The 23,219-nt window shown below is 62.2% G+C and overlaps 1 protein-coding gene across 1 annotated transcript in view; it reads right to left on the bottom strand.

Moving 5' to 3' along the window:
* LOC116574988 overlaps positions 1 to 21,717 on the bottom strand; it is a 37,420-nt gene extending 15,703 nt beyond the window's left edge. The window contains exons 1-3 of the mRNA XM_032316019.1: positions 21,089 to 21,717; positions 2,033 to 2,280; positions 1,857 to 1,968 (exon numbers count right to left, since the gene is read on the bottom strand). Coding sequence (XP_032171910.1) covers positions 1,857 to 1,968; positions 2,033 to 2,280; positions 21,089 to 21,310 — 582 coding nt within the window. The 5' untranslated portion in view covers positions 21,311 to 21,717. The remainder of the gene's footprint in view (positions 1 to 1,856; positions 1,969 to 2,032; positions 2,281 to 21,088) is intronic.
* Between the last annotated feature and the right edge of the window lie 1,502 nt (positions 21,718 to 23,219).

Here is a 23,219-nt window from a genome sequence, read left to right as displayed (position 1 = left end):
TTGTTTGGGGCTTTGCAGGATGGCTAGGAGTTGCCCAGTTGAAGCTAGAGAGGATATTGCCTTTATAAGGCATGGGATGGGCCTGGTATCTCCCAGCACTGGTGATAAACACTGAGTTCTAGATAGCAAGAGGAGGGGGGCGGTGACCGTAGATGAGGCTAGAAAGCTGTGACGCCTGTTTCTAACTTGCAGCCTCCAGACTGGGCGGGCATAAACTTCCGTGGGTAAAGCCCCAGTGCGTGGTGCTTGGTTATGGCAGCTGTGGGAAGCTGGTAGGAACTCCCCACGGAGACACTCGTCCGTCGCCGGGCCCCCCACGCCTCCCTCCCTGGGGCCACTGTCTCTACTTGCTCCTGGGCCCCGGGAACTTGCAGCGCATGTGCTCATTCCATAGACGGAGACGGTGGCAAAATCCAGATCCGCTTCTCAGACTCTGAGAAGCGTGCCCTCGCCCTGGTGCTGAGAGGGGCCCAGACCTTCGAGGGGCTGCCCCCCGAGCAGGGAGACAGAGGCCCCCTATCAATTATATTCCGAAGTAAAGCAAACACAGACTGTTTCAAGCTACGTTCAAGGGATGGAGGCAGCAGGCTGTGGAACGCAGAGGAGGGGGTCCCTCTGCTACCTCCACCCGCGTGGGTGATTCCGTCCCCAACAGAGCACGGGTTCTCAGCGGCACACAAGTCTTGCACACCAGCTGCCGTGCTCTACCGTCCCACTGTCGCCGGGAGCTGAAGAGCTGCACCCGCCCAGATCCCTGAGCTGTCCTGCCCAGACCCGAGACACTCCGCTTCACCGCCCACCTGAGGACCCCTGTCCGCCCATCCTCCACCGGCTCCCCAGCCTTCCTGACTCTCCCAGGCGTGCTTCCGGACTCCCTCCCCAGTGCTCCACGCACCTCCGTAACAGCCTCTGCCCACCCACCTGACAAACACACCACCCCAGCCGTGATACCCAAACCCGCCAGGCACTGCAGACAGAGGGGCGCGACACGCCAGCTCCCCGGGTGTGGGTGAGCGTCAGGGTGTGTCATCAGCGGGGGAAGAGCGTGAGCAAGCGTGCGGACAGCGCGCGGCCCTTTCGCCGAGCACCAGGGGGATATAAATGGGCGCAGTCGTTTGCGTGTGTTTGAGAAGCAATGGAAGTTGAGAGAAAAACCTTGAGGAGAAGACAGCTGTACCTAAAGATGGAAACCGAACCTGGGTGAGCCTGGGCTGAGCGGCGGGGGCGGAAGCTGGAAGTTCTGAAACGCGCCATGCCCACGTTCTGGGTAATCAGGCAGCAGAAAACAGTCTCTAAAAACTAACAAAAGCAAAGACCCTAACAGCGCATCGAATCGGCAGCTTGGCAATATGGGAAAGAGTCATTTGAGGTGAGTTTCCAACAGTGATTTTATTCTAAGTTCCCGAGGGCTGTACCGTAAGCGCGGACGGGGCCACGGGAGGAGTGGCGTCGAACGACTGTCCACGGTCCCGTTGCCGCCCAGGATGGGGGCAGAGTCATTCTGAGCCACTTTCCTATACGGACAAAATAAATACGAAATTATTTTATGCCACGAGGAACCAAGTTGTTAGTGGGAGAACAAGGAGGCTCAAAGGCAAAGTCAAGAAATTGAATAAAACCATGTAAGCCCACACTTGACTCGGTTTTTTAATCTTTAAAAAGAGAACCTCCTGGCCTGTCTAGGAAAGGCTCCGTCCAGGAGCCGAGCGCTTTCTGTCCTCAGGGCCACGTCGCGTCCGAAGGAGGCAGGGCCCCGCAGGGGTGGCGAGGCCGGGATTGGAAGGGAGCGGGGAACGGCGCGGGCCAGGCAGCAAGGACGAAGTCAGAGGCCATCCTTAAATGAATACAGACCCCACCTGCGACACACGGAAATATACCAAATATGCCCAAATTGCCGAGTCCGAAATGGATGGCGAGACTCTCCGGCAGTCGTCGGATGCAGAGAACACCAGCTCGTCGTCTTGAAACCTAGTAAACAAAGGGAGACAAGCAAACGTGTCCTGACTGTCCATCGTCTCGGGCTGCCCGCCACCGTCCCCAGCAGTGGGCGAGTGGCTGCTTCTTCGGGAAGAGGCGTGCCGGCCACCAGAGCGGACGGAATGGCAGGTTTCTGTGACCGCACTCTGGGACCCCGAGGAATCGCCAGGAGCAGACGGGCAGAGCTGGTCCCTCCCGGCGGACCAATGCCCAGACGCTGACCACAGCTTGCACGAGCCAGGTCAGGTGGACGTCGGGGATGTCGGTGAAGGCCAGGCTGGGAGGCTCCAAAGGACAGAAGACCTGGTTGGGACAAATACATGTTGCAGAAAAGAGAGCGCGAGGTGGAGGGTGAGGACCCAGGAGAACCGTCAGGGCCCGGGGGCACCTTATTTTGGAAAATAATTGGAATAAAAATCACGAACAACACATTTATGGTTTAATCAGGGAAATTTGAACTCTGGACAGTGACGGATATGAAGAAATTACTGTTCTTCTCGTCAGCTGGGAGAATGATGTCGGGGCCGGCAGTTTTTAAAAGCCCTCATCTTTCAGAGATGCGCTCTGAGACGTTCATAGATAAAAAACGAGCAACTCCGTGCGTGGTGACACGAGAAAGTCCGTAATTTATAACTTTCTGTGACTGTAGCGTGCTACAGATCAATGCGTCGAATACGATCCTATTTGTTTTGTAAAGAAAAGCGCAGCGTTGGTTGCGTATACGTGAGTATACGTGGGTCAGGTTTGCCTGGGCCCAGGGAAAGTCTGGAAGGACCCTGCGGGTCTGAGCGCCTCTGAAATGCTAAGTGAGGAGGGGAGGTGAGCCCTCCACTTTTGAGTTTCAGTAAAATTTTCCTTTGTGGAAAAATGAAACCGTGTTGCTCTCACACCCAGTGAATTGGCCGAGGTAGTCTTGAACGCCCCGTCACCTACGTCCCCAAAGACACCGGACTCTGCCGGCAACTGCTGCGAGAGGCAACACCAACTCTGGAAGGGTCCCACCGCACCCAGACCCGGGTCCCAGGCCATGGCCTGGGGCTCCGGGCCTTGTCCCACAGGACGCGACGCCCCGCAGCCAGACAGCCATTGCCTCCAGCGGCCACGCTAAGAAGGAGAAAAGACAGAGGGAGAGGAAAGGACATCATAGATTTACAGAAATCTTAATGTCAGAGGATGCCGTATTTCGCCTGTATTTGGACCCCGAATCCAATAAGCTTTAAAAAGAAAAGCCTGAGGGGCGCCTGGGTGGCTCAGTGGGTTGGGCCGCTGCCTTCGGCTCAGGTCATGATCTCAGGGTTCTGGGATCCAGCCCCGCGTCCGGCTCTCTGCTCCGCGGGGAGCCTGCTTCCTCCTCTCTCTCTGCCTGTCTCTCTGCCTACTTGTGATCTCTGTCTGTCAAATAAATAAATAAAATCTTTAAAAAAAAAAAAAAAAGAAAGAAAAGCCTGAGACAAGGAAATGTGCCCACTGCTGGATATTGAATATTAAACAATTATTGCTATTTTGGGGGTGATGATGATGTCATGGTTGCATAGGATTTTGCTTTGGTATTTTGCGGGTTTTTTGTTTTTTTTTTTAATAATCTTCTGTTTTGCAGGCACATATTGAACTAGGTGGAGATAAAATGAGACAAAGTGTGGGATTTGCCGTTAAGCGGCCGAGTGGCACCGCGGGGGTCCCGGCACAGGCGATCCCGGGGGGACACGGGGGTGGCCCAGTGAAGCTTATTGCAAGTTCCCGCCACCTCAGTCTAGGGGGATTTTCCATAACGATTCTAGCTGTTACAACACTATCTACAAACATTCACAACAATTTTTGATAAAGGGGTTATGGGGAGGCCTTGGAGGGAAGCAGGGCGGGATTTCGGGGGTCGAGAGACGTGGCGGCCTGTCAGCAGCAGGGAGATCAGCTGGCCGGCCTGGGCCACATGTCCCGCTGCTCTGAACCTCCCTTCCCCCCCGATGCTACGGCGGAGGCGCAGCGTCAATACGGAGGACATCGGTGAGGGTGAGGGTGAGGCAAGGGAGGGAAATGCTCAGGACCCCAGGCAGCCATCGGAGGCAAACTCGGGAACACTCAGGCCGTCCGTGCAGGAAGCAGAAGGCAAGGGGGTGGGGCCAACAGGAGCAGCCCCAGGGCTGTCCCCTCTGCTCCCTGCAGCTGAAGGACTTTCAGGACGCTGGGCTATTCCTGCCGGCTCGGAAGCCAGCCCTGTGGCGCAGATGGCCCAGCACCTTCCCAGAGTCCCCCACCCCCACACCTGGTCCACTAAGGACAGGCTGCACATGTCGTCCCTAAGTGCAGCCCTGGGCCCACTAACCTCTCCACACCAGGCAGAAAGTGAGTCTGGGGCCAAGGCTAGACACCACCACTGCCTCCATGGAGCCTGCTTTGTTCGCTCCAGCAGAACCGAGGGCGCCCTCCTCTGCCAAGCCCCACTGCTCACACGGGCTCCGACTGCTGGCACTGGGCTGGACCTAGCCTCTCGCCTCCCTGATTCATGCATCCTGCCGGCCCTGGGCTCGCCACTGCCCAGCAGCCACTGTGGCCTCATCCCCTAATGACGGTCCCTCTCTGCTTGGCCAGGGGCAAGGTCCGGGCTGTGGCACAACCACCATCACCAATGACAGCAGAGCCCACCACACCCCATACTGGCTCCCCCATCCCTCTGGACTCCAGGAAGCCTCACCAGGGGCTCTGAAATCTTCCGCAGGTGCTGCCCTGAGGGGTGGGGTGGGAGTAGGGGGGAATCACTTGACCAGCAAGAGGTCAGGTAGGAAAGAGCAGTAAGGTGCCTTTTGGCACCTTGCCAAACTGACTCGTGCTGGGTCTCTTTCCTGCCTCTGCTGGGGACCAGCAGCTTCCCGGTTCGCACGCCCCTCCTCCCCTTCCTCTCACTCGGGGTGCCCTGGGCTGCACCCCAGTGAAGCCTGCGCACATCAGGCCCTGCCAGCATCAGGCTCTGCGGTCTGGGCCCCCCGGCGCGCCGGTCACAGGCGCGGTCAGCAGCACTTCAGCTGGAATGAATGAGGTCCCCGCCCACAGGCCCAGGACAGTCACGTTGCTGGCACGAAGTGTTCACCTCTGGTTAAAAACCATACAGAAATGGGTCATCCTCCAACCCCAGGACGGCTGGCACCGTTGGTCCGCCGCTGCCATGAGCGAGTCCGGGCTTATCCTACCTCGTGGGCGGCTGCCGCAGGTTGGACGCCCTTGGAGGGCTGTCGCAGTCTTCCGGCCCAGCGCCCACCCAGAGCAGGCCACCTCGTCGCTGGCCGTCCAGCTGCTCCGAGGGAGGAGGACGAGGACACCTTCCAGCTGCCAGAGCTCGCCCTCGATGAGGGGTCTCCAGTCTCTGGGGACGGTCGCTCTATCGTACCCCGGGGATTGGGTGCTCCCTGCCACAACTCTACCACCTCCAGCTGCTCTTGTCCAGCTGTCCTGCCCGTGCGGCCTGAGGACCCTGGGAGCAGCGTGAAACCTTCCAGAAGTCAGCTTGAGGTGGATTTAGGGGCTTGGAGCCGCCTGGAGGTGCTGCTGTCCTTGGTGCTAAGAGGCACCTGTGTGGACATGTCGGTCCTCGGGCTCTCAGAAGGGGCATCTTCTCCTTCCGCACACTTCCCACCCCCTGCATGGACACAGTGCACCTGTGGTCAGGTACCATGGCCCCTGGAGACAGAACTGTGCCCACTCTGCTCGCCGCAGCTCTCCAGAGCCTCGGGCCATGGCAAAATCCCCTTCCTCGCTCTCAGCTCTGCGCTAAAAACCGCTCTCTGCCAGCCCATCTTCCTGGGCAGGCTTTCAGCCTGGGTTTCACTTCTGCAGGGCCTCCCCAGGCCTTCCTCCACCCTCTGCACTCCAGGGCCAGACCCCCAAGCTCAGGCGATGGCGGCGAGCGGAGGGGAGCACAGAGGACCACAGCTCGGAAAGCAGTCTCCCGAAGAAAAAGCAAGTCAAAGTAGCAAGGAATCCGCTCTGGGTTGAACTCAGGCTGGAATGGAGCGAGGGGTAGCTCTCTGGTTCCCGGACTCTGGCACGCAGCCTGGGCTGACCCTGGCAAAGCCACGTGACGGTCTTCCATTGTCCCCACTTCATGGATGAAGAGGATGAGGCTCAGAGAGACTCAGGAACTTGCCTGAGTGAGCAGGAGACCGAAAGAGCTCATCAAAAGTGCGACAGCAGCTCGCTCCAGCAGCGGGGCCCAGACGAACACCACACCCCACCCTTTCCGCCCAAAGTCACTCGTCCCACAGCCATGAAGCCCTGGGCCTGGTGCCTTGGCCCTCTGTGCACTCAGACTGGGCCCTGGAATCCTGGAGATGGTCTAACCCTACCTGCTTATCACCATATAGGTGGAGAAGCTGAGTCCAGAGAAAAGTGAAAGCTTAGCCTGGGCTGTGTGTCTGAGTCTCCGTCCTTTGAAAGAGGTCTCATGCTCCATCTTGGATACTCCGTCCCCCCGGCCTGCTTTCCCATCTGTAAAATGGGTCCATTAGGCCTGCCTGCAGAGCTGCTGGGAGCCTGGCATGTGCCGCGCATGCCCAGTGCCTGGAACGGTGCCTGGCCGTGCATGGGCCGTCAGGGAACAAGGTCCCACCTCCCTCCATGCCAGCCAGCCCCACGGCCCCAGGGCTGAAGCCTGAGAAGGAAGGGGGCCATGCGGGAGAGAAGTCGCACCACCAAGGGCTTTGCCAGCCTGCAAGGCTGCATGATCTTCTGCAAAGACAAGATCTGCTGGGTTATTAAGCACACACGACGCGCAGACTGCGGCCAGGAGATAAGGAATCTTCCCTCAGGAAGGCTGTCCCTCTCCCACTCTCTCTCTTTGGTTTTTTTTCTTCTTCCCTCAACTCGGGTTTTTCAAGCTTAGAAGTGACCTCTCTAATCAAGCCGAGAGACCAGCGGCAGGCAGCGGATGAACTCACCCGAGATGGAAAGGTTGAAAAACAGGAGGCGGGGGGCAGGGTGCTTATTCTAGAAACAGCACCTCAGCCCCGGTTGGACAGAGACGAGGGCCCCAGCCCCCATGTGGCCAAAAAGTTGGAGTAAAGCCTTGGCTTTTCCCTCAGACACCTCTGCTAGAGGGGAAAACAGGGGTCCACTCTCGAGAGGAACCCGGTCTGATGGCAGTGACACACCCCTGGGGAGAGTCTGGCCTGGGGCAGTGCACGGTGCCTGGGCCACAGGTGCGCTGTCAGATGGTGCTCAAGGCATGGCCCGCACACCGGGGAAACCAGGTCGTACTGAGTGTGCACCCCGGCCTGGACACGCTGCCGCCCCATGGCCATCCTCAAGGGTCTTCCCTGCCCGCGGCCTTCAGAGCAGCCCGCGGCTGGAGTCGCCGCCGTGGGGGACGTGTGCTGGCCGCAGGAGCTCAGGCAGGGTGTGGGGACGCGGCCCCGCTCCCTGGGCTCCACCCCCGCAGCCGTCCTGACCCCGAGCCCTGATGGAGCACCCCACCATCTCCTGTGGTTCTGACTGGTCCCTATGTGGGGCGGGGGCCACGCTCTGCCCACACCAGGTAGAAGCCAGACAAGGCCCTGTCCCCAGAGAAACATGCAATTTGCTTGGACCAGTTCCATGGAAACAAGTCCAGGGCACACAAACTCGCCTCTGGAAACATGTTCCGACGTGACCAGTGACCTTCCATGACCTCCAAGCAGCACCAGGTCCCTTCTCTCACTGCCCCCAGCAAATTCAGCCCTGTCTGGGGCCGCAGAGCCTTCCCACACGCTATTCCCTCCCTGGAATGCTCTTCCCTGTACTCTTCACAGGGCGCTGGCCCTGTTCCCTCTTTTAAGTCTCTGCTTCCTTGTCTCCTCCTCCAGGCAGCCCTCCTAGGCCACGCCTCCTGGCACTCCTGTCTCAGACCCTGACGCTTCCTCAAACACTCAGGATTACATACGGGTTCTGACTCTTCCCGTCCACCAGAACTCTGGCTCTACAAAGGCAGGGGCTTATTCCCTAGTGACCCACAGTGGTCACTCCAAAAGTACGTACTGAATGAGTGAACGGGTATGACTGCGAGGTCCCCCTGCCACCGTCCCCTCCCCCGACTGCACGCCCACCGTGTGGTCTGTGACCCTGCGGGAGACTGGGGGATCACGACCACCCCACCTCTTGAATCTGGGCTGGCCGAGACCCACTCTGACCCAGAGAATGTGGCAGGGGTGAGGCCTCACACGAGCGCCGAGCCCAGGCTTCCAGCGGACGGCCGCTCTCCCGTCAGCCTCCAGGCCCCCGGCCCCACACAAGGCAGCTGCCCTGACCACCGCTCCATGAGAGCCCCCAGAAGAGAGGTCAGCCACGTGGCAGGGAGCCCGCCTGAGGGTCGCCAGCCCCGCACTCACGTGGGTGAGGTCATCAGGGACATTCCAGCCTGAGCTGATGTCCCTGATGATTGAAGCCCACCCCCCCCACCGCCGTGACCCCAGGTGAGCTCACAGGGAACAGAAGAAAACCCAGCTGACCCAAGAAGATAAGAAATAACAAGTTCCTGCCGCTTGGACCCCCAGTTTCAGGGTGGCTGGTCCGTGGCAGGAGATAGATAGGAAGGTGCTTCCCATCCCCCCCACGGCCCCAGGGGAGACTGTCACCCTCCTTCACCAGGCTACACGCCCCGCCCGACAGAGCCCGGACCCATGAGCTGTGCTGGGCCGCGGGAGGGTGGAGGCCAGCGGGAAAGTGGGGTGTTGGGAGAACTTAAAAGCACATACAGGGACAAACGTGGACCCAGCCACGCGCAACAGCTACGCGGCGGCCTCTGCGCCTCCCCAGACGGCAGGCGGCCGGGCCGACGTTTCCAACGGCTGCGCACCCAGCGTCCAGGGGGCACCCGACTGTGCCCGTGCGCTGTGAGGCCTCCGCCAGACCCTTAGTCTTAGACTCTGGGATGAGCCCCGGAGCTGCCTGAACGCAGAAGTGCCTCTGCTCCCGGCACCCTCACCACGCGGCCTTCCTCGACGGGAGCGTTTCCCCCACAGCCCCTCCCTCAGGCAGCTGCCGCCCTCCGCCACCTGCACAAACCCCGGCACGCACGGGAGGCCTCCAGCCGCGAGGGACGGGATCCCAGCCCAAACCCGCCGAAGACAAAAGTGGGTGCCAGGCGGGGTCCAGTCAGGACCCGGGAAACACGCCAGGCCTTCCAGCCAGAGGGTCTTCATGCCAAGACGCGTTCACGCAGGGGTTGAGGAGCGAAGACACTGACGGCCAAGTGGGGGACACGGCAAGCGCCAGGGACCAGCAGCAGCAGGGCAGGGTCCCCTCGCTAAGCAGGAGTGGGGAGGTGGAGTTCTCAGACCACGGGTGCAGACCACACCACACCGTGGGGTCGCCTACAGAAACTGGGCATTGGTGGGGCATCCAGTGGGCCCTGGAGCCGGAGGAGACCCCACCCGGACCAGCAAATGGCCCCAAGGACACGTCCCAGGCATTTCCCTTCCTCTTCCGGCCAGTCTCCCCGAAGCTCTTCCGTGGCCAAACCTGCAACACCATCAAAGCCTGGAAACACAACAGAACCGCAGTCCAGGTCGGGGAGGGGGCAGATCCCCAAGAGAAAGGGGGACTCTGGGCAGCCGTAATAGTGCCAGAACCCCACAGTGGCTTCCTGTGCACTCGGGACGAAGCCCGAACTCCTGAATGTGCCCTTAGACCCGTGCTCTGAGCTCACGGGCTCAGCCTCTGAGCCATAAGGGAAAGCTTCCAGTTCTAAAGCCTCTCACCTCCTTCCTGCCCCAGGGCCTTTGCCCACATGTTCTAGACACCTGTGACATTCTCCTATCATGTCCCCATAACAGTCACTTTCCACGAGGTCTTTCCTGGCCTCCAGATGGGAAGGCCACCCTTCCGCCGCCAGACCCTATGCTCCTTAGCGGGCCCACTTGACGGCTGCAGTCCCCCGCACTGCCCCCGGGAGCTGGGGTGTCCCTTTGCCAGACGACAACCCCCACGAGCCAGGGCAGGTGAGGTGACTGTCCACAAAGGGCAGGTCCTGTTGGGGAAAGAATGGTTTGGTCTCGGGGGACTTCTCACAACGGGAAGCAAGGAAAAAGGGAAAGTGGGTGTCTCCTCGCCCCCCGCAGGCTCCCAGTCCGATCTAGAAGGTGGCCGGCATGAGAATCTGTGGCCACTTTGCTCAGCAACCAGGGCAGGACCCTCCGCGTATGGAGTGAGCCCCAGGGAGCAAGAAGAGTGAGCCTACCCTGGTGGGAGACGTGCGAGCCAAGGTTGCAGGCACACATGGCCTGGGTGTCGAGGAATATTCCCCAAGCCCCTCTGGTTCTCGGAGCATGGCTTAGGTGCCAGTGGTGATGCTCGGAGCCAGGGGCCGGAGGAAGCGCATGAGAACCAGGGTGTGGGTGCCCGGCGAGCCCGGTCAGGGGTGGGGGGCCAAGCACTGAGTCGCCATGGACAGAGCAGCTCATGGGACAGGGTGTGTCGCTCCTCGGACACAAAGAGCTCCGGCAGACGGCGAGGTGTGCGGCAGCTGCCTCTTCCCGTGCCCCCCGGTCGGGAGGCAGCACGACCCCAGAAACAGTCCCCACAGCAGCAGGAGGGGCCTGAAGAGCAGGAGCCTGAGGCTGAGCTGCCACAGGGAGGTGGCCAGGCCACCACTGCCACCCAGAGGCTGTCCAGGAGCCAGGCCACCCAGAGCGGGGTCTACCCTACAACGAGGCCAGCCAGGTGCATACGGGGGTGAGGGGGTTTGGCAAGCCCAGAAATTCCCTTCACAGGCCGAGGGGGGCTTCAGGTCAGCCCCAAGGCCCAGAGAGGGTATGGAGTTTCCCTGGGACCCCAGAAGCCAGCGAAGGGTGGCCGCAGCCTCAGGGCCATCTGCCCACTGACCACATGGGATAGGGAATCCCCAGGGGCAAGGCCTGCTCTCCCCTGGGCCTCAGCAGCCTTGCCAAGAAAGGGCCTTAAGCCCTGAGATGCTCAGCAGCTGTGCCATTCTGCTTCCTGTCCTTGCTGCCTCCTCCACGCTGCCCACCTGGGCAGCATGCTGGCACATGCAGACCCACCCCTGGGGAACCCCAGTTCCCTCCTGGACTGTGCCAAGGCTGGCCTGGCCTGTCACATTTCCTCAAGGGGGAAAAGTCATAAAAGCAAAGGCGAGGACCCATCCCCAGTGCACGGGCTGGTGGGGCTGGTTTCCTAAGCACAGGAACTCACGTAGACTCGTCTTCCACAGCAGCCAGGCTCCTGGGGGGCTCTCGGCTCCCCAAGAACCCTACCCGGCCTCACGGACTCTCTGCTCCCGACAGACCTCTAAATCCACACATCCTGGCCATGGCCGCTTCTTAGGGACCGGACTCACCCCAGCACCGGTCGGGGGCCAGCTCCCCGGCTCTGGGCAGCGCATCTGCCTGGGCCACTCCCCTTCTATCTCAGACATAGTGGGAAAGTTTGATACAGACAAGAAAGGAACATGACTTCATGATGGGGCCAGAGAGCGTTCAGCATCCAGCAGGAGGAAGGGGAGCGGTGGGGGGAGCCCGTGGCCTCGGACAAGGCTCAGCCACGGCCCGTGTGGCTCGGAGACCCCAGCCGCTGCCCCTCGGAGGTGCCGTGCGTCCAGCCACGCATCTGCCGGGGGCAGAGCCAGCGAGAACGTCCCCCGGCAGCTACTGCCGCCAGCTGGCCAACCTCACCCACCAGAGTCACTCTCTGCTGCCGTGGCAGCCCCGAGCCCTTCCCCACGCGCCAGCAGGAGTGACGGGGGAGTCCTGTGAAGGGACCTAAGAAACACGGACGGCGCAAACCCGCCTGCACCTTCTTATCAAATGGGTAATTGAATGCCCGGGACTCGGCAGCCAGGCTCAGCCTGGGGTCTCTGCCCCACGACCCTTCCCGTCAGACATGTGTCTCTGGACCCATGCCGGTCCACACCGTGCTCTGGGCTCCAGGGAGGGAGCAGGCCAGGGGCAGGGGGTCACGACTGCTGGCATCTCCGGGCCCCACCTGGAGGATGGGGCTGCCAGGAAATGACAAACGCCTCACCGTGAGCGGGACCAGGCCAGGAGCTACAATGGCCCTTCCCTTCTTTTTATCCTCATAACCACCTACGAATGGGCCATGCTGTCCCCATTTTATACAGGGGAAAACTGAGGCCCAAGGTCACACAACGAGCAGGAAGCAGAGCTGGGGAGGGGGTCCTAGTGGGCAGAGCCCCAAACCCAAGCTATTAACACTGAGGACTCAAATCTGCTCCAAAGCACACAGATGCATGTGCCCAGAAGCCCGCAGCCCGTCGGCCATGGCGTGGGTGTGGCCACACTCCTATAATTGTGGAGAAGACGCCTGCCTCTCCCTTCTTGTTCTAACCAGTCCCATTGGCAGCCTGCAGCGTGGGCAGCGTCCTTGTGATTGCTAGAGCGACCGCAGGGTAGTAGGGAGAAACGGCAGGTGTCGGGGTGAGAGCAGCACCTACAGTGTATCCAGGTGGGTGTGGACACTTTTCAGTTTTACCAAAATCACAATGATAATATTAACATGAGCCACCACTGACCACTGTGGCCAGATGGCAGCTGTCTGGGGCCCTGGAGGGGGGCTGTGTCCTCAGCCGAAAAGGTCAGGCCGACAGACAGCCTCCTGTGGTATTTAAATGACAGCCTCCAAAGCGGCTGGGCACCTGTCCAAATCTGGCCAGGGAGCCCGCACGGAGAGGCCCCGCTCCAGAAGGCAGCACAGCGGGGCTGCCTGCCGGGACCTCACCACAGACCTGCCAAGCTGCCAGCCCCTGGGAGGGCCTCGGGGTCTGAGGTGTGCAGGAGGGTGCGGGAAGCAGACCTCGGCCCGGGAGGGAGGGTGGGAAGAGGGTCGGAGGGCGGAGGAAGCAGGACACTCCTGGAACTCTGCCAAGGCATGGAAACCGAGGGACCAATGGTTCCAAACCCTCCACGTTGCAGACAGGGAGCTGATCAGAAAGGGTCAGTGACTTGCCCAAGGTCACACAGTGAAAGGGTGACAATTAAGCCCTGCCTTCTAGCTGCCGGCCCAAAGTTTTGCCACGCATTTGACCCTTCAAGTGTTTAATTCTTGACAGGAGAGAAAGCCTAAGCTTTTAGCACTGCAAAAGCCACAGACGTCATCCATCCATTCACCCCAAATCCATCCATCCCACAATACTCCCTCCTGTGCACCGACCCCGTATCCATGCCTCCACATACCCTTCCTTCATTCCCGTCGTCCAAGCTCCACCAACACATCTCCCGACCCGACCCCCCCAGTCATCCATCCATCCACCGTCTGTCCGCTGACCCACGCACCCACAAACCTACCCGTCCGATGCCCCACCGAAGGAGACACCTACCCTCCCCCGCCCGTGGATCCATCCACCCGCCACCCACGCATCCATCTCTCCACCCATCCATTCGCCTGTCCGTCCGTCCGTCCACCCTCCCGTCCGCCCACCTATCCATCCTCTCTCGGGCCCACCCACCCAAGAACCCGGGCTGAGAGTAGGCCCGCACACTCCTAGGTCTGACTCACCGAGCCTACTCCACAGTTCTAACTGAAAAAGGCATTAATCACATCTTGCTTGACGGCCCGTCATGCGCATGAGAAAGCAGGGTTGGGAGGGGCAGAACATAAGAGGGGGCGCGTCATTCTTCAAAGCAGTGAAGGTCTCCGCACCGCACCCCTCCCCGGAGTGCCTCCTGTGTCGCCCCGTCCAGATCACGGTCTGCACTTCTCCAACCCCACACTGCGATTTGACCCACGGGCCGGAGGAAAAGACCTGTTTGTCTTCTTCCGCTGCCCACCCCAGCTTGCGGGCAGGAGCAGGGGAGCCTGGACAGGGATCCTCACCCAACAAGGCAGTCGGGAGCAGACAAGTAAATGTCTGCGATCTTCCCCGTGGGGTGCACGTGGGGGGCCCGTGCGTGGTGCCCTAGTCCTCAACCTGTGCATCTGTGCAATGGGCTGCTAAGACCGGACGGTCTCCCCAGCCTGGGGTTCTCCAGAGCAGCCTGGGCTGGGGGCCGTAGGGGAGGGGTCGGAGGGCAGAGAGTATACACCGCGGCACGGCGGTGCCGGAACCCGGGGCCCCCAGGACGTGCTGTCAGTCAGCCTTGCTCTGGGCCAGAATCCCGGAGCCTGGAAGCCTCCCCCGATGACTCACCCTGTCAACACCTGATGAGTCACAGCTGCTGGCAAGTGGGGGGCACCGCTGCAGCCACCCCCACACGGAAGACTCAGCCTGCCCTGGATGCAGCAGGAGGCCCGAGACGGAGGACGGCATGTCCCGCCCGTGGGTGGGATTCAGCGTGGAGGGCTCTGGAGCCCAGGCGCACCCCAAGAGTAGCTCATGCCCCAGCCCACCTTGGCACACGAGGCCACTGAGGCCAAAAGAAGTGACCGGCAGACCCAGAGCCACAGAGCTGCCCAGGTGCCTGGTGAAGATGTCTTCCCACTGTGCCTCTTGCAGAACTCGCTGGGACCAATTCATGTGTCCGATGTGTCCCCTGAGCTGGGCAGGACTTACCTCCTGCCGCGCTCACACCCCGCCTCCTGGCACAGCTGCCCTCGGCACCCTCGCCCAGCTGGAGGGAAGAGACCAGCCCACATGAGGCTCCGGCCCGCCACAGCCCCCGGGGCAGCCTCCCGGCCCTAGATGAGGGGGCTGGACAGAAGCAACAAGTCTCTGGGCGCGGCCCCCAAAACCAGAGACCGCAAGACCTCTGTTCTGTAGGGGGTGCTAGACACCCCCTTCCTCAGCCCTGGGAGAATGTGCTGGAGGAAAGGTCAGGGCCCTGGGCCTGCAGGGGCTGTCCTCAAACCACCAGGGGAATCACGGACCCAAGCCAGCCCTCTGTGAGGTTCAGGCACTGCGATCAAGACCCAGGACCTCATGGGAGGAACCTGTCCCACAGGACGCAGGAGTGAGTGACCAAGGTCCGCTGGACCTCCCAGGGATGGCACCGTGGCTCCCCAGCTCTGCAGGCTGAGAGACCACCCCCCCCACCCCCTTGGGTGTGATCTGTGCCAGGATCTGCTCTGGCTCTCAGGAACACCGAGGGATTGGGCGGGACCTCAGCAGCCGTCACCAAGACGCTTATAACCGCAGGGACAGCAAGAGTCGGGCAGGAAGCCGGCGCTCGGTGGAGAGGGCCCAGAGGGGTCTGGCAGGTTGAGGCTCCTGAGAACGCCCTTGGGACCGAGGAAGTTAGCAGACGCCTCCCTACCCAGGGTCAGCATCCAGCGCCCACTCAGAGGCCCCCTAGGAGAACACACGGACTCCCCAGCCAGAAAGCCACGTCACCAAGGCTGCCCGGCCAGCCAAGGGGGTGGAGACAGCAGTCAAAGGGAGGAGGGGGGCAGTCGGTGTGGGGTTTGTAGGAAGCAGCGGCAGCCAGGGAACTGGACCAGGAGAAGGGCAGAGAAGGTGAGCCAGGAGGCACGCAGCACCAAGGTCCAGGGCCAAGCAGAGCATGAAGCCCTCTGGCGTGGGGCGCCCACAGTCTAGGTGGTTGGACTCAGCAGCCACAGACGGAGAAGCAGCTTCATCGCCTAGCGGAGTCTTCACAGCTCCCCTGGCTTTCACAGCCTTGGCCTGGAGACCCAGCCCATGGGGTGAGCTCCTCTGGGCGGGCACCGGCGCCCCAAACCTTCTCCGGGTCAGGCCCAGGACCTGTATGTGATGGGATCGGCACAGTGTAGACCCCGAAACACCAGGATCAGGGTGGCCACACCTGCTCCCGCAGCAATGGCCCCACCAAAACGACCTTCGCAGGACCCGGTATGAGGCCCCCCAGGCCAGGAGCCAAGCAGAGGGGACACGGCCCTCTGAGCACAGCGGGGAGATGGCGGGCAGGACAGGCTGATGCACTGTGGTGACAGCAATGAAGATGGCGCGGGCAGCCACGGCCACGCTCCCTGGCCCCTCCAGCGTCCCCCACATTGATCTAAGACCTTCTAGCCCCCCAGGTCGTCCCGTGTGAGCAGCAGCAACCTAACCCATGCCCCTCAGGTGACTGGACAGGTCAGGGCTCCCTGGGGATGAGAGGGTCTCGGGCTCCCAGACTAGAGGGCGAGGGGGTGAAGGGCGGGACCACAGCCTGTGGGGCACAGCCATGCAGGGGCCGTGAGTGGGCACCCCAGAAGCCAACCTGGGTCAGCAGTGGTCTGAGCTGCTCAGGGGCGTGGAGGAGGGAGGTGAGACTGTGACCCTCATCCAGCCAAGGTCAAGGTCACAGGCAGTGGCAGCAGGGACAGCGCCTCCTCTTCCCGCTGTAGATATTGTCCTGTTCCCCCTCCCCTGGTTCCCTCCATCAGTCCCGTTATCTGATCCACAGTATCGGTGTCTTAATACTTAAAGCAGATTTGAATTAGCGTAACTAGCCCTAAGAGGAAATACATTAACATTAGTGCATCAGAAGTTTCTCCAGACAATTAGACCCGGACTAAATGGAAGTAATATCTGATCTCTCTTCTCACCTGAGAATTTGCTTTCCGGACGGTGTGGGGTGTGGGTAAAAGGGGGCAGGAGAGACACCCGGTCAGGACGACGGGGCCCAGTACTGGCCCCCACCCGGGGCTCTGCGAGACTTCGAGACAGGGAGGCAGAGGGTAAACTGAGGCGCTCAGCGTGGCCAGGCCTAGAAGATGCAACAAACAGGCTGACTGTAGGCGTCCAGGGATTGTGGCCACAGACAGGGGCCTGGGCAAGTCACTGCTGTGAACACTGGGGGACCATCTTTCAGTGCCACCGCCTGAGAGGGGTCAGCACGCAGCGGGTCCGAGCCAGACACTTGTGTCCACCCCTAGCGTCACGCCCCTGATCATCTCGAGTTGCGGGTGGCCGTGCCTGTTTCCCACCTGCAGAAAGCCAAGGGCCACGCCCAAGGTCATTGAGGGGTGAATGGCCAGCAAAGACCCCCATCCGGGGACTCAGCCAGGAGGGGTGGAGAGGGCCCCACTGGCCCTGTTGGGAGGTCCCAGGTGCTCTTCCGCGGCTGGATGGAGAGGCGGGAGCCGGGGGGGCGCGAGGTCCGAAGCCCCAGGCGGCAGGACGGCTGCCCCTCCCCCGGTGCCAGCCTCCCCACCGAGAGCCTTTCCTCCTAGTCCACCTGCCTGTGGCCCCCGCCGGCCCACTCTGGGAGCTCAGCGTCTGGACGCAGTGTGTCCCCATCCTGCCCAAGGTCACACGACCCCTGGGCGACAGAGCTGAGCCTGGAGCTTGTGTCTCTCAGGTCAGCTCAACCAAGGAACGTTTACCAAAGAGCTGTGAGGGGCCGCCGCTGGCTAGCTACGGGGTCCTCTGTAATTAGGCGACGCTCTTGATATTGGACCCAAGCTCAGGCGTGAGAAGCCGCCACGGAGGCTTGCCGCTCAGAGGCCTTATAGACCGGCAGCGAGCTTGCCGCGTACCGAAGGCTTCGTGAGCCCGTCCCTACTCGGAGAGGCCGGCGGCCAGGCTGAGCAGCTCTTGCATCATCACAGCCGCCCGCCTGGGTCACTGACCCCGTGAACCCGCTCGGCCCTTCTGGGCTGTTTGACCTTGAGCCGGTCACTTCCCATCCCTGGACCTCTGTGTCCCGGACATCAAATGGGGATGCAACACAGGCCTCGGGCCTGGTGACAAGGACCCACGTCAGTGGGGGTGAATCACCTCGAACCTAGAAGTTTCTCCGTACACACCAAGTCCCTTCTCTACAGCTGAGAGAAGGGTCCACCCCACGCACCACTGTGCTCGACTCCCAGAAGCCCCACTTCTGTTTGGTCCCTTAACAATGGTGGCTCAAATGTGGGCACCCGCCGAGTCGCAGGGATGGCGAGATGACAAGCCACAGTCACTGCCCATGTGAGCTCAAGGTGTCCACTGAGAACCCCCAGGGCCGTGCTTGACGGAGAGCCCACGGAGGAGCAAACAGGTGAGGAGATGTGGAGAGGCCTGGCAGACACCCCGGAGGAGGTGACCCATGAACCGGGTTTGCAGCTGCAGCGAGGGAGAGGGGCACCTGCCTGTCGCTGTGAAAGGACACGGAAGTCCTCTGGGGCGGCCTGCAGGCACGAGTGGCACAACCTCAGGGACATTGTCACTCTAACAGTTCAGAACGGGTCCGGTTGTTCTCACAGAACTCATCTCGCTTGGCCCTCCGCCTCCACCCCTGCCGTCGACCCCGCAAAGCCGCCACAGAGCGCAACCACAGCCCGGGAGGGGGGTGGGCAGGGAGTCTGCCAGAGGTCATCAGCAACAGGTGGGCCAGGTTTGAAGCCACACCGTGTCCACCCTCCCCTTAACCACCTCCTGCTGAATTCCATGGCAGGAGGCAGAAACCCCAACTCAGACACGGCCCGTCACAGAAGCCGATGACACGTGGGCCACGGACCTGGACAGGCACGTGGCCTGTCCCCAAAAAAGACACGCAGGGGTGAGTACACGTGGGGAACAGCCCTCCCCAGTTCACGTCAAGGAAACGTGAAGTAGAACCGTGGGGGGCCCCACCACACCCCCGTGAGACCGCCCGGTCCAGAGTGCTGTCACCCCCCGTGCCGGCGAGAATGCGGAGCCCCGGCTCCACTCCCGGCTCGTGGGCACGCAGAATGGCTCAGCCGCTTTGCACTGAAACTAATCATGGTCTCACCGGACAAGCCAACAGCACGTTCCTGGGTATTCACACAGAAGTGCTGAAACCATCCCCACCCAAAAACCTGCACACGGGTGTTATAACAGCTTCATTCAGAGTCCTCAAAACTCAGGACGACCGAGACGTCCCTCGGTAGGCAGACAGACATGCGGACTGCGGTCCGTCAGACAACAGAGCGTTACTCAGCGCTGCGTACAACTGAGCTCTCGAGCCAAGGAGAGACACAGAGGAACCTCGATGCCCGTCGCTAAGTGAAAGCCGCCAGTCTGAAAGTCTCCGTGCTGTAAGGTCCCAGGGCTCGGACATTCTGGAAAAGGCACAACCATGGAGACAGAGGAATGGTTGCCAGGGGCTGGGGAGCAGGGGGACAGTCGGATCCCAGAGGATTTAGGGCAAGGAGACCATCCTTCGCGACACCGTACTGCTGGACACACATCCTTATGCGTTTGTCCAACCCCACACGGTGTGCAGGGCCGAGATGAACCGTGAGGCAGGCTGTGGACTCCGGGTCGTAAGGCTGCGTCCGTGAACGCTGGCCAGTGACAAGCGTGCCATCGGCGGGGGTGCTGCACGTGGGGGAGGCTGTGCCTGCTGGGAAAGGGGATGGGGCGCGGGGGACTCTCTGTGCCTTCCCCTCGATTGTGCTGTGAACTTAAATGCTCTACAAATCCGTCTACTTTTCTAAAACAGAAAAAAGACCCAAGTGCTGTTGGTCTGGATGCAAGATGTGGGTACGGCTGTCTCCAGGGGTCCAACGGTACCAGCGGGTCCTCTCCCCTCCCCCGCTTCTCTCTCCGGCTCCACGTGGCGGCAGGGAGACCCCGCCAGCGCGGGACACGTCTTCCCAGATCCCACCGAAACCACAGGGAGCGGCCACGCAGCCAGGAGGCTGTCTCAGCGGCCACGCTCTCGTGTGTCCACACCTGCCCCCGTCACGGGCCCAGGGCATGCGGCGCTCCGGCTGGCCAGGCTGGCTGTACGCTCCCGCCCTCTCTCGACCCCCGGCCAGGAGGGACTCGGGGGGGAACAGGAACCAGAGCAGCCGTGCCTCTGGGGAAGGTGGGAGGCACCGTCTCTGAGACCCGACCCGGGAACCGCGTCCCATGGCCTTGCCAGGACCTCGTGCGGGGCAGCGGGAGCCGGCCTCGGGAGTCTGGAGGGCTGGGCTCAGAGCCTCGGGAAGGCTTCCCCAGGCCGGTCAGACTCACATTACAAAGGTGCCCTGGAGGACAAACAGGGATGAACCAGCCGGAAGGAGGCAGCCCGGACTGACCTGCGTCCCTCAGGGTCGTATGTTGAGTCCCTGTTCAGGGCGGAGCGGGTCATGCAGGCGGGGCCCAGAGACTGGGATTTGTGCCCCATGAGAAGAGCCCCTGAGAGCTCACTTCCTCCATCCCCAGCGCATGAGGACTCAGTGAGAAGGGGGCCATCTCCAGGCCAGGCAGGGTCCCTCACCAGGGACCTGACCCTGCCGGCTGCCTTCTCGCGGGCTCCCCGCCCCCAGAGCCATGAGCTGTCCAAGCCTCCAAGCTGGACTGACCAGCGCAGACGGACACGTGGGGCCCATGGCCACCGTCCGGGGGAGAGACAGGGGAGGCCTGCGCCTGGCCAGGCCCAGCACAGCAGCCTGCTCACAGGTCTAAACGTGCGCCGTTGGGTCACCAGCCCCACGGTCCTCACTGCGGAGGCAAGTCAGGGTGGAGCCCCATCCAGGCGCCCTCCCAGGGCGGAGGCAGGGGGAGAAGCTGCGAGCCAAGGCACGGGGGGGTGGGGGGGGGGTGCGGGGGAGGTGGAGCAGGGTCTGGAGGGGAGGCGGCCTGAGTCTGCAGCAGGGAGGGAGGGAGAAGCAGGTGGGCAGAGCCTGGCAGCCGCACAGCCCCAAAGCCGGGACAGGCCCCCCATGTCCTCAAGTAGGTGAGGCCACACAGCAGGCCACAACTTTGCAAGAAGCCACTACGTGACGCACCATCTGTCCTCCAGGCGCTCTCGGGCTCCAATTCCGACCGCTCAGAAGCTCCGGCTCTTCAGAATTCCGACGGCGAGCACGGGACGTGGGGACAGCAGAAGGTCCCCCCACCCCCGCCCACCGCAGCTTCCCTCCCTCTCTGCCCGCCCCAGGCCCATCCTCGCTGTGAGGGGCTCGGTGGGCACGGGCGTGGAAGCCCTGGCCTGCACGCCCAACCTGGGTCCACTCCCCAGGCGGCCGGCCTTGGCCGGGCACACACACTCACCCCTGCTCTGCCCCCCGCCGGGCCCAGGGGTACACACGCCTGCAGGCCAGTCTGCCCCCAGAAGACAGAGCCGGGGTGAATCCGCGGGAGCCCGGGGCCGGTTGGGCAGGGAAGGGAGCGTAGTCTGAACCGCGAGAGCTGCGGGAGCCTGTCCCCGGTCCCACAGACTTCAACCCGTGGCTGGACCCCCCTTCCCAGGTCCAGGGCGGCACCCGAGGCAGCCCCTCAGGACTGGCCAAGCTCCCCCGTACCATCCAGCTGGTTCGCTGCACCCCCACCCCCAACACCTACCTGGAGCGGCCGCACGCGAGACGGTGGGGGCGGGGTGGGTCCCACAGGCTCCGGCCTCAGGAGACGTCCCAGGGTCTCAACCTGTGGGGTGCGTCGGCCATCCCAGAGGGCAGACAGAGGCCCAGACAGCAGCCAGCCTGCGTCCGCCCTGTGCATGCTCCTTCCCTGGGCAGTTTCCCCCAAACACCCATCGGTGTTGGGTCGCAGGCGTGACTGGTCCATGCAGAGACGCTCGGGGTTTCGCAGGCGGACTGTGGCTCAGCGCGGGCTCAGGGGATGAGTGCGGGAGGGACGACAGGCCGGACCGCTGCAGGTGGGCGCGGGCGCTGCTGTCCCGTTGCCCCGTCGGCAGGAGGAGGGGGTGCAGTGAAGGGGCTCGTGGGCGGCCATCCTGCTGGACCCGGCTGCTCCCCACCGCTTGGCGCCCAGCAGGGGTGCAGAAACCACAAGGCTGGCGGGTAAGACACCGGGGGTGAGGAACCCACTCGCGGGGGAAGGGAGGGGGGCAAGGGGGCGAGGGTGGCCGGGACCAGGGTCCAGCCTGAGGAGGCAGAACGAGGCGGCGGCTCCAAGCAGTGGCGCACAGAGAGCCGGACTCGTGCTGCCTATGGAGGCCAAGTGGCCAGGAGTCCAGCATCACCAAGCACTCCCCTCCTCCAGACCTCCGTGCAGGGCTGGCAGGGCGGGTCTTCCTCCCTGTGGTCGCCCGGGGATCCACGCTAATGGGGCTGCCATGGAGTCTGGGGGCCACAGAAAACTCCTGCACCACTGCCCACCATGCAGGACGCCTTGCGGGGCGTCTGTCCGTGCGGCGAGGGCTGACATCCAGCCGCAGAACACGGTGAGAAAATCCACCTGTAAACATTGAGGGGGAAAGAGAGGGTCATCGCGGGCCTCTGTGCTGTGTGGTCCCCTCCCCGGGGCATGTGGGGTCCACGCACACAGCCACGCGATGGACAGACAAAGCCATCTCGGAGACAGAAGGCTTCTGTGTCGCTGTCAGTAACTCGGAGTTTCCGTAACAGATTTCTGACACCTGCTCCCTGCCGGGAGGTCCACGCAGCCTTGGGGCCTGGCGCCTGCTTTCCGACCACCGCTGGGTATGGGAGTTACACCACGTCCAGGCAGTAAGCTGGGGGGACACGTGTCCCCCGAGTGGGAGTCAGACCCGAGGCCTGGCCCCGCAGCTCCCCATCAGCCCCTTCCTGCCTGTCTACTGCTTGCTCCGATTCACCAGGGCCCCAGGACCCAGGGCCCCCATGGACAATAGCACAACAGCCCATGGGCTGGGCAGGGACTCACATATGTGCTGTGATGCTCTTGTGACGGACTGTCCGTCTCTATGTGCTCTGAGTGTCCCAAAGGCCCGGGCCAGTAAAGAAAGCAAGTCTGTGACCTGCGGCTTTGCTCCCTACTCCGGGGCGTACTGGATGCTTGCCAGACCTGGGGGCCCCAAGGAGACCTCCCGACACAGGGCCAGTCTCCTGCAAGTGAGATAACAACCCCTCGCTCGGAGCACGTCCTCCGTGCTCGGCCTCGTCACAGGACAGCAGCTCCCGACGCGCGGGCGTCATTGAGGCCCCATCTGCGCGGGTCTCCGTGGGAAGGACTCTTCAAATGGTTATTTCCGGCCCCTGAAGAGTTTCTTACCTGCCGCACTGAGGCAGGCGTGAACACGGCGGCTGTCCAGAGTTATTACTCGGCCGTGTCTAAGTCCGACTGGCAGACGAGTTGGAGAAGCTTGACCCCTCATCACGACGGGACGACTGAAAGCCGTGAGGCTGTTTTCAACACCGGCGGCTGTTCCTCGCTCCAGCTCGCGTCCTGCCCTGAGCCCCTCCTGCGACGTGCCGCGGGCCGTCCAGACGTGCCGGGCCTGGGGCTGCCCACGAGGGACGAGGGCCTTTCTCCTGCAGGACGAGCAGCCCCGCCAGCCCCCCAGACCTGCAGCCCCCACGCAGTTTCAGAGTTCAGGGCAGATGGGGAGGCCCCTGTGTGGTCTGAATAGGTTGTGACGGTCCCGGGGCGCCTGGGGGGCTCAGGCGGTGACTGACGTGTCTGCCTTCAGCTCAGGTCGTGATCCCGGGGTCCTGGGATCCAGCCCCACATCGCCGGGGGGCGGGGTGTCCTT

Source organism: Mustela erminea, chromosome 16 (assembly GCF_009829155.1).
Source record: "Mustela erminea isolate mMusErm1 chromosome 16, mMusErm1.Pri, whole genome shotgun sequence".
In the NCBI taxonomy this organism is placed as follows: Eukaryota; Metazoa; Chordata; class Mammalia; order Carnivora; family Mustelidae; genus Mustela; species Mustela erminea.
Note: the sequence above shows the minus strand (reverse complement) of the source record. Positions and strands in the feature narration are given on the sequence as shown.